Raw genomic sequence first — 16,614 nt, forward strand, 5'->3', positions numbered from 1 at the left:
GGCTGCCCGGGCGCCCTTGGGGTCCGGCTTTTTGTCTTCACCTCCGCTTTCTCCTGGTTCCTCCCTGCCCCTTTATTTCACATTTTATTTTCCCGCACCCCTGCCGCCCTTTCCGTGTAGCAAAGCATCAGCAAAGCCGGGGCGCTGCAACGCTTTGGGGCCTACACGCAATGATTAATTGCAACTTCTCCAACTTTCCTCTTCTGGTGTGTGTGCTGCAAGGTCAGAAAAGATGAGTCCGTGGGCAAATGTCAGAGGGAACTTGCTCGTTTTTTCCTCTCTCTTTGCAAAGCTCTCCCGTGTCCCCTCGCCTGGGGGAGGCTGCCGAGATCTCTTCTGCTGCCCTAAGGAAGCGCTCAGGCACGGACCGTGTCACCTCTGTGCTTCTGGAGTTGTGTTCTGGCTCTCAGTTGTCGCTTTAGATGGCTGAACGCCTCTGCTTCTCTGTGTAGCGGGAGTACTACGTTTAAAGATTCAATTAGTGTTTTATAAATCAAGCAGGGAAGTTATTTAGCTTAATTATGTTGCATTTAATTAGCAGAGAAAAATCAATGCTGTTTTGTATTATTTTTTTTATTGTAAGGACTAGCTGGGCGGTTTCCTACTGGGGAACGTAGGGTAGCAGTCTGAGTCGGGATGTGCGAGGTACGGCATTCAGGCTTTCCAGGACAGCACCCACGGATTTAGGAAAGATTCACGTTTCCAAGGAGTAAAGTAGGTAGCAGAGCTTTCTGGTTTTGATCATTCGACCCTGGTTTTGTTCTGGCTTCTGCTCTGTGTGTGACTGACTGTGTTCTCCTGCGATACGGGTTCTGGAGCAGCCTCTGGGAATTGCAGCCTGGCTGCCTGCTTTTAAGTGCGGTACGTAGGCACGTTTCCAGCTCTTAGCGCTAACTTACTGTCTAAAAAGTGTGCACCACACCGTGGGACAAATGTTACTCCAGAATTATCACAGGTTAATCTGATGCACCATCCCTTAGGTAGTATCGCAACGTAACGCTTTGCTTTGGGATTCTGGCTTGTGTCTTTTCAATGCTTACTGGTATGTTGCTGCAACTGTTTGTGCGGGAAGCGAGCAACTGAGTAAGGAAGGTGTTAGCAGCAGATACAGACCTGGGGCCAGCTCTAAAATAATTGCCACTTTTTCATACCAGAGGTGAATTTGGCTTGGGATTTTAGTAAATGCTGATAGCGCTGTAGACAGTAATTAGAGATGTATAAATAAGTGATCACGTTTTGTTTATTCGCGTGCAGTAAATAACCCTGTGAGAATAGTAAATATAACTCCACACCAGCGAAGCAGCGGGAAGAGTTCAAACGCGGGAAGATGACTCTGTAGACACACACAAACGCAGTGTGGTTCCTTAAACAATAGAACAGAAAGGCCAAAAATTCCATACAAAAATCATACGCGGCGCAACCTAGAGGCCCGGCCTTGCGACAGACACTCCCATTGAAGAACTCAAGACATCATGCAGGATCCATCCCCAGGTCAGTGCTGTAAATGTACAGTTTTGAAGATGCGATGGGTGAAGTTTCGATGCGGAGGCACATCCTTTCTAGTGGGTGTGCATCGTAGTGATGATTTGCTGAACAAGAGAAATTGTAAATCTGGGAAACTGTCCTCTTTCAACTGCTTGTATTTTAATTTCTTTAAGAAGGGTACTAAAAAAAAAATACAAACTGGAGGGGAAGAGATGGGGAGGGGAGGGAAGGAAGTCTGGAAGCCACCTGTTCCAGTGCAGTACAGTCTTGATCTCTATTTCTGAATGTTTGAACTTCTGATTGACACAAACAGTTCAGTTGATAGCGTCACCGAATAAACACCGTCTGTAATACCACAGTAATTCTGGGATAATATTTGTCAAAATGTATACAGCAACAGAACAAAGGATACAGAGCTGTGAAAGAAATGCTCTGGGGTCCACGGTCTGCATGTTTGTGAACACTGGAATTTGTGTTTTTCTTACGGGAATGGAAATACATGCAAAATCCATTATGCTGTTAATAAAATAGGCTCTTGCCTCCTAACAAGCCATCGTGACAAACTTGGGAATCGGCTTGGGCTTTGGTTTGACTCTCACGTCCATCTAGTCGGGCTGCTGGGAAAAGAATTGTTGCCTTATAGGGTTAGATCCCTAGAGATCTTACTTACATCTGCTCCTTGGGTCCTTAAATGAAACACCTTGTTGGCACTTAATGAAAACCAATAATAAATGATTAGAGATAACAGCTACCATCCTGTCCACCAAGGGAGAGTGGGCGAGGCTCCCTCTGGAGCCCCTCAGTACTGCTATTTAATCAACAGAAGGGTCACTGTAGAGCAATTCAGAGCGCACCGCTTTGGAGCGAAGGGGAGCCATCTGGTAATGTCGAATGAAATGGTATATGTTGTTTTCATTAGTATTAGACCCCTGTTTTATTAGGCTCCAGGCAGGAGACTTCCAATTGCTCTTTCAAAGCAGAACCCTTGTTGACTCGAAGAGAAGGAATGGCATCTGACATTGGTTTTTCTTTACTCTAGAACTGTGACTTTTTGTCTTCGCTTTTGGAAAATATTTGCTCTCATGCTAGTTAGTCGTACAGTCTTGATCTAAAATCCAAAATAGGCATGCCAGGGAAGAGCAGAGAAGGTCACAGATTCTGCTTGGTTTTCCTGTTACCATGGCAATACATGAATTCCTATATTTATTTACCTGATGGATTATGTGCCCCAGGGAGTTTGAACTATACTGCATCAATTCAGGGAGACTAAGGGAGCAGTTAGACACCGTAGCGTCTAAACCAAAAAACTCTTCCGTGAAGCAGGTCCATTCAAGAATGGCAGGTTTATTCTACTTGATGTTTTCAGTCTTGCTCTTGTAATTTCTTGCCGGGTTTTCACATCCCTTGTAAGATTGTTTTTTCAATGGCAATCTGCTAAAGGTTGTTTGAGAGAACTGTTTCAAGCATTAGCTACCTGGAGTGCAGTCAGTTATCTCTGTTCTGCTCAGGACTCAACGGGCTGTGTGTATTCCCAGCAGACTGAAAATGCTGTTGTCTTCACTTCTACTCATAAGCGTTTGCCTGATAAGCACATTTACCTCTGAAGTCTCGTGTTTAGCATTGGTGGTATAAATATCTAGGAGTTATCCCAGGAGAACTCTTCTTGTAAAGAAAATGGCAAAATAGAAGCAACAATTCATGAGGCCAGATTATTCCCATCTTTATAGGAGCTTAGTGTTTGTCCGGAGTCCTCCACGCCAATTTACGTCATTCTGAATTGTGCATCTGTGAATATTTTTGTATTAATGCAAAGTTTCCTGGGGATCTGATTTTGGGGGAGGATGTATTTGGAACTGTCATCATCTCTTGGATGATTCTATGGATATTAGCCAGCATAGTTGTTACACCTGTACGGTTTTCTGCAGTTTCCCTTTGTCTGAGTTACACTGAGGTGAATTACTAGGCAGGAGACTTTCTTGGTTCAGTTGTGCGCTCACCACAGTTCTGAAGAAGTGACCACTTGACGCGGTGTCAGCGCTGCTCCACTGGTGGCTTTCAAACGAAGCAAAAATTCTCTGGGAAATATCTTGTCCTGGAATCTGAAAATTAAACTGTTCTAAATGCACCTACTGCATTTTCTACTCTATGCTGCTCGGATCGTGACACCGCGTATGTGTTTTATTGTAACTGGTTTAAAAAGCATGGGCAATTCAGTCTGGTTTTGTGTAGCGGCAAAATACAGGTACGAGACGATCACTGTTCAGCGTTTCCTACAAATTAGTGCAGAAAGAGCAATTTTCTGTTTGTTATAAGTCGCCGTAGGCTTGACAGGTGTCCTATTGCATAGCCCTAAGAACGGAGGGTTCAGAAATGTAGCCTGCGGGATAACTGCTGCGAGACTGAGATGGTCGTAGCAGTTGTAGAAAGGAAGTGGGCAAGGAGTGGAGAAAGAAAAGACAGCTGAAGTCTACTGGAATGTGAAGCAGCTGGGTTGTGCCTTAGTCAGTGAAAAAGCAGAAACTGGAAACAATTGCTAAATTTATTTTCAGTGCAAGCAGTCGTTTTCCTTGAACCGCAATGGCTAAATATATCCATCGGTGTGATTTTTATGTGGTGGTAACTCCTACTAGTGGGAGGTGGCTCTTGCTAACCTCCTGGCAAGCAGAGAGATGTCAGTCAGGATCATAACACAAATGCCCCTCATCTAGGGCTGTCGCTTCACTTGCAGAGAGCGTTTCCCGTGTGTAAGGGACCTGCAGGCTGGCAGCGTGGCTCTACTTGTTGCAATATATTGCGTGAGTGGAAGCAACGTGAATATTTGTTTCTAGGGAGGGGAGTCAATCTCTAACTGCTTTTTCAGGTTTCCTTGGGGTTTCGTACATCTTTTTGGAAGTTTTTGATAGCTTAGCTGCTATTCTGATAACTCTGTAAGTGCGGATAGGCTCTGATGCAAAGATATGGGTCTTTTTAAAAAAAGTATACACGCATGCCTTATTTATTCTGAAGTTGGAAACCTGTGGGTAGAATTGGCAAAATGAGGTTTGCTGTCAAATCTGTTGAAAGGCGAGCATTGAATTCAGACGCGTTCAGCATCTTAACTGCAAGTGGAGGAACGTGAAGAGTTAACCTTCTAGACTTTATTATAAATAAATAGAGAGATGTTATACCTTTCTTTGGCAGAGGCTTTTGATGACTGAGCAGATTTAACTCCAGCACTCAGTCGTTACGTGTATTACAGGAGATGTCTGGGTAGTTCTCCGCTGGGCTACTGAGAGGTGATAGCTGGCGTTGTTTGTTACTCTAGCATTAAGTCTGGCAGATCCTTGCACCCCAGCAGAGGGAAGGTGATAGAGAGCATCTCCTGTCTTTGTGCCAGATAAAACTCCAGAAACTATGTAGTGTATTAAAAACATCAAATTACATGTCAGAGCTACAGGTAAGGTGATTTAAAAGCCTTCTTCCTCTCTCTTGCTCCACCACACCCATCATTTTGCATAGTTTAGATACAAGTAGAGGATATAACTCGTTCCATTTTCTAAAGCAAATGATCCCAATGTTTTTCTGCTGAAACTATGGATCTGAAGTTTTGGGGCCTTTTACCAGTTTGCAGAGCTATTGACTTCTGTGTATTGTTGCTTAGCAGCAAAATGAATCCTTCCAGTCTGTATTCTTCCTATGGAGACTTTCCATTATCTGGAGAAAAATGTGTGCATGGAGAGGACTCTGTCAGCTTCTCAAATTTGTGACAGAAGAGACTTTTCTACCTGAAAACAACTGAAAATTTATTGTACTGTAAGTGCCTGAATATTTAGGAAATTCTGCCTTGGTGTTACATCTGTCTCTTTTTCTTTATTAATGTTAGCACGCTATAGGATTGGGCTATTGTCATGGAAGCAGTATGGAAGGATTATTAAAATCCCTTAACTATTGGGAGAATATTAGCTTTGTTATTTGTCAGTTTTGTCTAAATAACCAAAGCTTGGTTTTCATGGTTGAGAAATACTGGAGAACATAATGGGATGAGGGGATGGTCATGGAGAACAGTGGGTCGTCGTCAGTGCTTTGGTAGAGATTAGAAGGAAAAGGAGAACTGGCCGGAGGAAAATGAGATTTATTCAAACCTTTGCAAGTTTGAATTTGCAGTCCCAGGTGTATAAAAAGGTAGCCAGAAAAGGGACATCACAAGTGAAGATGTTGATAGAATGGTTGGAAATACCAGAAGAGGAGCAAGAGGATGCCCGACCCACAGATGTTAGGAGGGAACAGTGGGCAGAGCTGCATGCAAATTGAGCAAGTGGAAAAGACAGACAGATGACAAAAAGGGAAAGCGGGCAAGGATGGGCCTCCTGACGGCTTTCAGAGGGGTCTGTTCCAGGGCGAAGAGCCAGAAGATGAATTTCAGCAATCCGGAAAAGCTGCAGGAATCCTGCAGGTTGGGACTTGCTGCCAAAGGAATGTTCTGCAGCTCTGCTGTTCACATTACTGCATCCTGACAAATTTACAGCTGTATACCTGACCCATAGAATCCACTCTTAAAATACATTTCTGATTTCTTCTTGCAATGTGTGACATTGATGCTGATAGAGCAAACAGTTTCATCTATATGAGAGAGAAATGGTGTCCCCACATATTCTGTGAAGCAAGCCGAGAAAGCTAACGGATCAGATTATTTGCCTTCATTTTTTGCCTTGTGTGTTTCAGCTGAAGCTCTTCAGCTTTGAAACAGTCTGCTGGTTTAGCTTTTACCGTAGCCCACCTTTGGAGTTTGTAAAATAATGTTCTTATGTTAGAGTAAGGAAGAAGTGAATAGAAACATGCCTAAGAGAAAGATGGTCTGTATCAGAGCGTTCACTTGCTGAAGGTTGCGGGAGAATTGTTTCTCCACCACTTCTTATTCTATCATATTTCGGAAAGTAATCTAAAAGATTTGAGAAATGAGCTGTGTGGGGATTCTAAGCCTTGGCTAGCATTTTGGTTTCATGTTTCTTTTGGTTTTTTGATTCTCCTTTTATACCACTGAGAGGGTCGATGAAGCACAGGTGGTACCTGAAGAAGAGATTATGGGGCTGAGGCTCTTTGAATTGAGAAAATGCATGTTTTGCATTATCTTACTTTACTTGGGTGACGGTCTCTGCTGCTTTGTGTAGAGCTTTTCTGGTCTCATGGGAATACTGTGCATTTTGTGATTCAAATTAACATCTTGGTGTGGCCATCAGTGGCTCCGAGGAAATAGTAATTCATGATTCTTCAGAGGAGAAAGGTCAAAGCCTGCTTTTGCTCTCTGATGCTCTCATTCTTTCCCTCTGAAGCCTTCATGTAGGGATGCCCTTTGCTGCGTACTTAACATATTCAGTGAACCAGTCCCATTAATATTCTAAACAAGATCTTTAATTTCATCTTTCATATGTATAAAAATCTTGGATTTTGAAAGAAAATAGATGAGAATAGTCTTTTTAGGCTTCTGAAAAGGAAGGAAAAAAATCAGTAGATGTTAAAATCAAAGGAGAGTTACCCGTAGCTGGTAAAGTTGGAGTAAGATGCTGCAACTTGGTTGATTAAACCTTGGTAGAATTTTGCCAAGAGACTGAATATGTAGCTCTGTATCCGTTAAACTGGAGTTTGCGGATTGTCTTTGATAATTAAAATGGGAGCAAAAGGAGCGTGTTCACGATGGCCAGCATGCGTTGTTTTGTCCCCTACCTGTCAGTGATTTGATTGTGCTTCTCAATCTACCATTCCGTCCTGTCCGTACTGCCCAAGAGGTGGTAAAATAGCCTCAGGAATTAATTCCATGTTTAGAAAGTTTCCTTTACAAACCAAACATCCTGTAATAAAGGGCATCCAGGGAAATCAATATTTGAGTTCTGGCTGTGTAGTACGTTCCAGCCAATTCCAGATAGCAATGCTCGGTGAATCCAGCCGATGGTGGGCTTCAGTTAGCAGGACAATACTGTTTAAAACACAGTTTTCCTTGGGTGATACATTATCCTTTCACTTTGTGCTTAAATATTAAGTTTGTCAATTGGGGAAATAAAGAGCAGATGGTTCCATCCACTTTTCGCTCAGCAATGCAGCCTGTATTTCCTTGTTAGGAGTGATGTGTGCTGCAACTTTTGTACACAAACAAATTAAATACCGCTCTGTGGATACATTTTTTCCATCTTAATTTTTTTAAGTGTATGTTTTCTTCTTTTCTAATGAGAAGCTTTAAACCAAATTATTTACAAGAATAGTAAGTTTGAGGAACTAGGGAGGTCTCTACTAACAGTTTTGGTTAGAGCTCATCCATGAATCTACAGGGATTTACGAAAAATGTAGAGCACTGGTTTGTGCAGGAGGTGAGTTATCTGTATAAATATCCTTGCGAAGGTCACATGAAGTCATATGTTAAGTCAGATGGAGCCAGGTGGATGTTAAGCCAGATGGAGCACGGTAAGAGCAGTGCAGGTCTTTTACTGCTTGGAATTGTTTCTCCAGGGATACTGCATGAGAGAAATTTGCAGTGCCCAAAAACATGGTGCATCTGAAAGTCACGACTTTTTCTTCTCTTTTAAAAAAAATCTCTTGTATCATTATGAGCAATGCACAGGAGAACGTAACTGACAGAAACTGAGGTGGGGAGTTTCTCTATTTTTAGCTTAGTTTTTCTGTTCGTTCTGTGAATTGCTGTTTGTCATTAGAAACACCGGCCTGCGTGTCTCTTGGACCTGTTGGTCCGTTTCAGTAAAACTTTGCAGCCGGCACGCCTCTTCCTCACCACGTTAAAGCAAATGTGCTGTTTGTCTGTGGTGGCTGCTCCTCTGACTGCAGGACTCTCCGGGGAGGAAAACTGGGTTACGACAAGACCCCTGGCCTTCAAAAAAATTGTGTCTCACACGCAGGTCACTGCTGGGGGAACTAACAAAAGAACCTTACGTACCACAAAGGAGATGCCTGCAAGAGCTCACTTAATATTAGTATTGCTGCTGGTGGCGGGTCTGTAAGCTGAGATTTTTATTTAATTTGCTGTTAGCTCCCAAAGATGAAACAGACAGTAGACTTTGCAAAGTTGAATTTCTTTGCTTTGCCTTGTGCTGCTCAGCTCAGGCAGATGCAAGGTTACCAGGTTCCATCAGCCGATGATTTGGCATCAGGCTGAAAGGTAAGAACACTGATAAAAAAATGTTTTCCTATGCTGCTGGAACAAAGACTACTTGTGAACTGGGTGACCTGGAACGGGAAGTGCCAGGGAAAAGCAAAATCCTTTGGGGAAAAAAGCAGATATCTGTGTCTTCTGGCTACGGCTCGGAGGAGTCAACTGAGGGCAGTGAACGGTGGGTTGCTGTTAAAAACCAAAGTGTCCTGGCAATAATGGCAGGGCAGATAAACCCTTAAAAACCCTGCAAAGAGAGAATTTGGTTCTCATTACTGTCTGTGTATTTCCAGGTAGTCTTTAAACAAAGATGGTTTTGCTCCTGTCAGCCTCGGATGAAAGCACTTCTATGAATTCTTTAAATATGCATTGGCAGCTCTTACTCTTAGATTTTACCCTGAATTACAGCCTTGTTCATTAGACCTCAAATCTGAGGTGTACATTTCACTGTAATACTTCTAGGACTCCCTGGAGACATCAGGTACACCGCAAGCGAGACACAGGAGAACTTCTCCAAGCTTTCATTTGGCTGCCAGCCGGGGCAGCACCGAGGTCCAAGGAATCAAAACCATCGCTTGGACCAGACGCTGGTGTAACCCGCAGTGTCGCCTGGGGTTGGTCAGGATTGTTGTGACTTTTTACTATGGGCAAAAGGGAGAAAAAAAAGAGGTACCTGGCAACTGACCACAGCAAACTGTGTTCAGGGTTACCAGCTGAATGTGTATTTTACACTTTTTGTTCTGGCTGAAGTTAACAAGATAGAGAAGGGAAAGCTAAGGAAACATCTGAGGGATTATTTCTGGCAGCTGAGCAGATGAGTTTATTTATGAATCCCGAGAGTCTCTGGCAACAAGGTGTGTAAGAGTGCTGGTAACAACAGAAATGATGTTGGAAGGTTGTTGATCGCTTATGTCATTGTTTTTATCCTTCTCAAGTCCTGTAAGTACTTAGGGCTGATACAAATAATAGCATCTAAGGCTACAGCTGTTGGTCATCCAGTCTGTTAGAGCTCCACTGGCAATATAAATAAAAAATACCCCCATCAAGTGAAAGCGTAACTGATTCTGAAATCATTCCCAGTGTGCATGTGCTGTTAGCGTGGCTGTTGAATGAGGTCCTGATCTGAGTCTGACATGCAGAGCTGGTAACTCCTGTAAAACACCGCTCTCAGCAATGTTACCGGTGTTATGCTGTGCGGAGAGCTGACAGGCTGCGCGTTTCATTAGTGCTGTTATTTCCATTTGTTTCTATCACTTAATACTTCTCGGATTAGGTACTTCCCATCGAAAAGCTTTGCAAGCATAGTATGCTGAGTTTCAAATATTATCATAATGGAGAAAAAATCATGCTAGAAATAGCAGTGCTCATTAATATACATTTCATAAAACTGCTATTCAAAACTCTTCTATCAAGAAAAGTAACACTGGTTTGTGTCGATGCTACACACTGTGAGCTTAACCTTTGGGGTATAAAAAAAGCACAAAAACTGACTCCTCCTGCAATCCTGTGCCCTTGAAGGAGTCATTTAGGAGTCAAATTCCTTGATATTTTTGCAGCTGTGGTTGTGGTTTATTAACTGATGCTGCTTTGAAGAAGAGCCTGCATCTGCAGCAGAGTTTTCATTACTCATCTGTCAATACTTGCAGAGTAAAACAAATGGGTCTGGGTAGAGAGGTTTCTGCTCTTGTGTGTAAATGATTTCTTTTTCTCCATCCCTGCTATTTTACCCAAGGAAAGGGTAGAGAATAGTTTTGATGCGGTGTGTGGTTATACTGCATTGGACAGGAAGGTCTGGCATGCTTTGCCTGTCAGGGTTATTTTAAGGTACGAGGTTTAGATTTTAGTAAGTGGACTAGAGAGAATTAAAAACATCTCTCTTAAAATATTCGCACTTGTACAGCTGTAAAATGCCCTTTATCCTGAATGATACCAGCTGAAGAATTTCTCTTTTGCAGTGAGCAGAATATGATTTTTGGTCCGTTCAACAGTTTGTCAGAAGAAATCCGGTTGAGTTTTGTTTGGGCTGGTTTTTTTTTGTTTGCCAAATTCAAAAATTAGATAAACTGAAATTATTACCTTGCTGTGTTTACTGATGCAAACTGCGAGTTTTGCAGTGATTGCCTTTGCCTCTGGGTGTAATGCAGGAGGCTGTAGCAAAAGGGTGAGCTATAATAAATACAGAAGAAGCACTTGCAGAACCACTTGAGCCACCTGACCACACGCTTCGCTTGAGTTTCACGCTTGGCTGTGACAGATACTGAACAAAATCTCAGCCAGGCTAGTGAGCAAGTCTGCGTAAGAGCCAGAAGTCAGTGCTGACCTCTTTCTGTGCGTGTGTTTTGGGGGAAATGTCAGAGTCCTTACCTCCTTTTCTTGTTGTGTGTTCTGGTTCTGTTTAGTTTTTGTCCTACTTCAAAAAATGACAGTGGGGCAAACCCACACGCAGCAGTTTGTGAGACGACGCAAAGAGCTGATGCCCAGCCCAGTAAAGGTGATTCAGAAGTTGAGGCTTTGCTTTGTCCCTCTGTGCCTTGGCTACGTGAAGTGTCAGCTGGTAAGTGGGTGCCAGTTTCTGTAGCGCAGACCTGCCTTTTGTCATGGAGTGGTATTTTAAAGCTTGTCCTGTTCAGTGTTACTGTGGCTTCTGGTGCTCACGGAGGGAAGCAAAGCCTCTGCCAGCCTGAGCTCTTGACTAGCTGCAAGTGTGAGGACCTAGTTTGGAGATAAAAACTCGTTAGTTAATTCCTCCAGAATGAATAATCTCAGCCTTAAAAGATGAATTGTGGATGGTTTTGCATGAGAGAGATACCGGGTTCAAAATGTCACTCTTTCAGTAACGTGAATCTACCGACCTTACTTGGCATCACAGAGATCATTTCAGCCGCTTAAGAACGGAAGGAGAGACTTGCTGGTGGTGCGTGGCCAGTGCTTCCTGCGTCAGCCTGACCCCCCAGCCCCCCGTGCTTTATTTACCACATGATTTGACAGGTCTTTCACTCCACAAGGTCAAAAAAGGATTCCAAAATACAGAGAAGAGCCACTGTAAACCCCCTAAAGTGAGAAGATTCATATCTAATATGACTTCTTAAACTCTTTTCAGATTGGTTACGCATCTTTACCCATCTTTCACCTTTGGGAATGTAACAGTACGTGTGTGTTTGCCTAGCTTTGACTGGAAAGCTTGCAACAAACAAGCCTGAAACCTAAAACCAAGTTAAGGACTATATGAGCAAGCTATGTCAATAAAGACCAGCATTTTGTGGAGCTGTGCAGCTTATCGAATTACTCCAGCCAGAATCTCCTTACAAGTGCTTTTTTGTTTTGTCTGTTGACTCATCCATCTCAACACAGACAGTAACATTTCAGTACTGTCTTATAAAGGCTGCAATTGAAACAAGGCCGTTCTTGGGCTGGTTAATCAACAGATGCAATTAATACAATGATGTTTGTCTTGACAGCCTGTCTCGCTGTGGCGGCGTTGTAAGCAGCATTGCTGTGCTGGGAGATCGCTGTGGTTGAGGACTCGCTGTACAAGCAGATCGCTCAACATTTGTATCGAGCGTAAAGTCAACATTGAAAGAGTCTCAGACTTCTTAGCTGGCAAATGGTCTCACTGGCACTACAAGAGATGTTCACAGGAGGGTAAATCATCTGCAGCACTTCTTATTTAGCAGTTTTATAAAATGCTGGGATTCTGTTCTCTTAGAGAGCACCGAAGGCGTACAAGGAAAGCTCAGATGGATTTTCTTCTTGCGTGAGTCTGGGAAGGTGCTGAAGGAAATACGATTTGGACCCAGATATTTATTCTTTTAGTAGAACAATGTCAGTCCCAGACCAGTGCTTCTCAGATGTGTTTTACCCTGGGAACTTGTATAAAACGTCTTCCTTTTCAGCTATTTCATTTTTAGCTGTATAGAGGGTGTAACCATTGTTTAAGGGAGTGTTGGTGGCATGTTGCCAGTTGATATCTAAACCCTATCGTGAATTGTTTTAAAGAGAGTATGATTTTCTGTACTGAAATATATTGATGACTTTTTTTCCAGGCAGGAAGTACATGCTGACTCCAGCAGTTACCAGAGCAGCTGTTCGTTATGAGTAAGCCACATGAAAAATCTTGTGAAAGCCTTAAAATCAGTAGGAAACAACGTGAGCTTAAATGATCAGCACTAAAGGGTGGTTAAGCTGTATCAGGAGCTGCTTTCATATTTTCACTTGATCGGAATTTCATATTGGAGGAACTTTCTGGTTCTTATGGTATCAAAGTCTGTAGGATAGTTTACAGAGAGCTATTTAACTTCAGGCTAGTTAATATTTGTAAAGGCTTGTCTGGACACTCCCCACACTCTTGCTCCAGGGTACAAATTTATTTGATTTATCCCATGTTGAGCTAATGTAGCAGTCTCTCTAAGCAGGCATCTCAGCTGGTTCAATGGCTTTTAGCATTTCCTAGCACTGTAGCACCAATGTTACTTAGACTGGGTTTCTAGGCTGTGTTAGACCAGATAGACACTTGAAATGTGGTCATCGCCCTCTTTTGAGTTTCCTAATCAGGAGGTTGGGACTTTTTTCTTGTAAACTTTGTTTTTAATCACAAAGCTGACTTTTGTCATGACTGATACGTAGATTTCCACAGCTTTCCACCAAAAATTTTGTTTGGCATTCATGGGCATTTTGGTGAATTTCTGTAGTTGTGATATTGTCAGGAAAAATAAATTACTATTTTGTTCCAAAGCCCTTTGGTCAGTGCCAGCCATGAGCAGCAGAGGAGGTGCTGGGCTCCCTGGGCTCTTCCTGGGTACGGGTGGCTGTAGCAGACCTGCTGATCTCTGGGTCACAAAAAAAGGAGTAAGCAAGAAGCATTGTGCTCCAAATGTGAACCTGTCTGGACGCTGAGTGTGCAGAGAGAGGTTGCTGAAGGGAGAAAGCCTTTCACCTATAGCTGGTGTATTATACGAGTGAACCCATGTCATAATTTCCTAGGTCAGCTTCTGAGATACTTCCAACCCAAGTTCTGTTACTTCCTGGATTCTACATTTGAGCTCTTGTGTTTGAATTGCTTTTCATTTTGTATCGTTCCTTGTTGTCTTTGATACCAGGATATGATTTCTTCTTTGTCACCTCTTGCTCCCTTTGTTTCTCTTATTTGGACGCATACACTCACATTGGTTGTAGTGCCTCCTGTCTAAGAGCCTGTGTCACAAGGTTTTGTTTCGGCAGGGTTGTCCTGGAGATGTGTAGGGGTGTGCCAGCAAAGGGTGGTACGTATGTCACAGCAGAGGAACAAACATACGCATCTCGCCCGAGCAGCAGAGCTTCTCTTGATGCTGCATGTGGTTCTGAGGCCATGGCTCACGAGGGTGGCAGCAGTGGGAAGTGTGGTATGGTCTGTCTTATTTTGAGAAGGAGATTCAGTTTGTCTTGATGCAATAATTTCATGAATCAAAAGGGAAAATGTGTAATGCTTAGTGTTTCCCTAAAGCTTTAAATTTCTAGAGCATTGTGCAAGCGTTTATTCTGTACTTCTGACCGTGATGGGTACCGATGGAAAGTGCCGTCTGTGGCGAGGTGAGAACAGGGGGCACAAGTTCTGCCCGTATTTCCTTTACCGCAATGATTTAACTTATTACTTTGGTCAGATGATGTCTACTTCTCCATAAGCTTCTGTGAGCTTTTCAGTTTATCTCTGGGGCTGTATATCCTGCGGGTGGGTTGTTTGTGGCTCTGAGACATTTGAGATCTCATTAGGCAGTGGGGGTGGAAGGTGCCGTGCTGTGCAGTGGGGGCATCTCTCCAGTGGTGGGAAGGTGCAGGTAATCTTGTGTGCACAGAGCGTGCCACCTAGAGGAACGGAGCGGGCCAGCATGACCTGCTGGCAAAATCTTGGTGGCTGTGTGAACGGCTGTGTGGAGACCTTCTCCAAGCAGTATCCTTTGCTGTCCTGCTCCCGTACGTTCACCAAGCGTGAGAAGGTCTATGCACACCTGGCTTCGTGTCAGCTCTCCTCAGCAAACATTTCTCAACTTTTTACTGTTCATGATTTAGCCTCCTGGTCGTGTTGATCCTAATCTTTCACAGAGGCTCAAGAATGTGAAATTAAGTCATGGATCTCACCTCATATTCTCCAGGAATTAGGCTGAGGAATCTAGTACAAGGTGCGATCTGATGGGCTAACACTCTCCGAGCTCTGTGCTTTTTTTGGCTTATGTGTTGCAGTGTCTTTTGTGGGAGACTAATAAATTTCCCAGAAGATTATCCTAATTTCCAGAGTCTCAAAGTCTGAGTTGTAATTAAGCACTTAATTTGATGAGGGTTTTTAGATGTGTTGCTAGTGTACTGGCAGCTTGGGGAAATGCTTACATCTTCAGCCCAGCTTCCCTGTGTCGGTTCAAGTTCAGAAAGCTGTTACATATTTAGAACTGGCAAAACTGCAGCCTGCCAGACAGGCCTCAGAAAACTGCTCCAAATCTATGTTTTCTGCATAGGTTAAAGCCATATTTGAAAGCGGCCTGACTTTTTTGAATAAATTGAACTTAGAGTAAGCCAATTTTTCATTAACAGATGTGTAGTGAGAAATTTTAATAATACCTGTTATTGCTTACAGTTGCATTGAGTTCCCCCATTGCCACAAATGACTGTAGTCAAGGTCCAAAAAGGAAGCAGTTATTTTATTGCTTGATCATCTGGAGACTCATAATCATCCAGAGAGTCAGAGAGTTTCAGATAAGCATGTGGCTTGACTGGGAGGTTTCACCTCTTTAGGACAGAAACTTCTTTTTGATCCATGTGAGTCTAAGAGGTGGCTCAGGCTGATGACTTGGACTTGTAGGATTTAATACATGAATAATAATGACTGAATAGAGGGGTTTTTTCTTTCATGCTGTTTAAGGTTATGGCTTCTAGTTGTCTGTGATTAAGTTTGTATCTTCTGCTGAAGCTTTCTTTCTGCCGTTTAAGTAAAACATGTTTTCTCCCCTCTCCTCTGCTTCAGTTCCTATGGTTAAAACCTCAGGAACAGTCTTGAAGACTTTCTTACACCATGCCTCCGAACTGACCCCCCTGTATTTGTCGCGAGACATTAGGATGGCCTTCCCATTTCCTTCTATTCTCAATTTCAATTCTCCTGTTACGGGAATACTAAAAAAAAAATAAAAAAAAAAAATTGCAATTAATCATCTGGTAGAACACCCAGACTAAAGCCCACAGGAAGAGCATCCTCTCAGCGTTGGAGTGCGAGGCCGGGTGTCAGCGTGGCAGTTTGGTGTCAGTCAGCTGTTCTGGCTGCAGCCTGATCTCTGCATCTGCTGACAACTTGTGCATCTCACAGACCGGTGCTGTGGCTGCCCCCATTTCTCTCTCCTTCAAACATGCCCCTTTTTACCTTTCTGGCCTCTGGGCTACCAACAGCTGTTGTCCACTTGCTGCTAATTAAGAAAGCAGCATGAGCGATGGGAATATGTGGATTGGAGGGATTGAACCCTCCCCTCCGCATTTCAACCTGATTAAAAAGAGTCTGACTGGTGACTGATCGGCCTCTTTTTTTCCTTCCCTGTCTGTTGAGTCTCTCCGTAGATAGCCTGTTTGCTATCAAAACTCGCATACGAGGCACTCTCTGTGTCTATTTTCTTTTTTTTGGATCCTGTAACAATAAGCAATGTCAGACCAGATTTGCCGTTGAAAAGATGGGCACGTGTGAAATCTAAGCCACTATAAAGCCACATATTTAACATGCAAAGCGTTGTGTACATCTGTGCCCTTATTCAGAAATTCAAATGTAGGTCGTATTTTTTAAATAAAATGACACATACTTTGTTGAAAATTTAGAATTAACTGTAAGAATTGATATCATTATGAATAAACAGCACTTAAATGGATGGACTAATCGTTTTGAAGATTTTCCTTCTTTGTTTAAGGATTTTCCTTGTTTGTTTTGTTTCGTTGTTTGGTTTCCTTGTTTTGCGTCAGGTCCCAGTGGGTGACCTTTTGTGTGATACGGTTAT

The 16,614-nt window shown here is 43.0% G+C and overlaps 1 protein-coding gene across 1 annotated transcript in view; it reads left to right on the forward strand.

Annotated features, from left to right (window-relative positions):
* The first annotated feature begins 1,300 nt into the window (after positions 1–1,300).
* Positions 1,301–16,614, forward strand: part of RAPGEF1 (Rap guanine nucleotide exchange factor (GEF) 1) — an 81,477-nt gene continuing 66,163 nt past the window's right edge. Inside the window, exon 1 of the mRNA XM_009877612.1 lies at positions 1,301–1,491. Coding sequence (XP_009875914.1) covers positions 1,473–1,491 — 19 coding nt within the window. The 5' untranslated portion in view covers positions 1,301–1,472. The remainder of the gene's footprint in view (positions 1,492–16,614) is intronic.

Source organism: Apaloderma vittatum, unplaced genomic scaffold (genome assembly GCF_000703405.1).
Source record: "Apaloderma vittatum isolate BGI_N311 unplaced genomic scaffold, ASM70340v1 scaffold9251, whole genome shotgun sequence".
NCBI classification, from domain to species: domain Eukaryota; kingdom Metazoa; phylum Chordata; class Aves; order Trogoniformes; family Trogonidae; genus Apaloderma; species Apaloderma vittatum.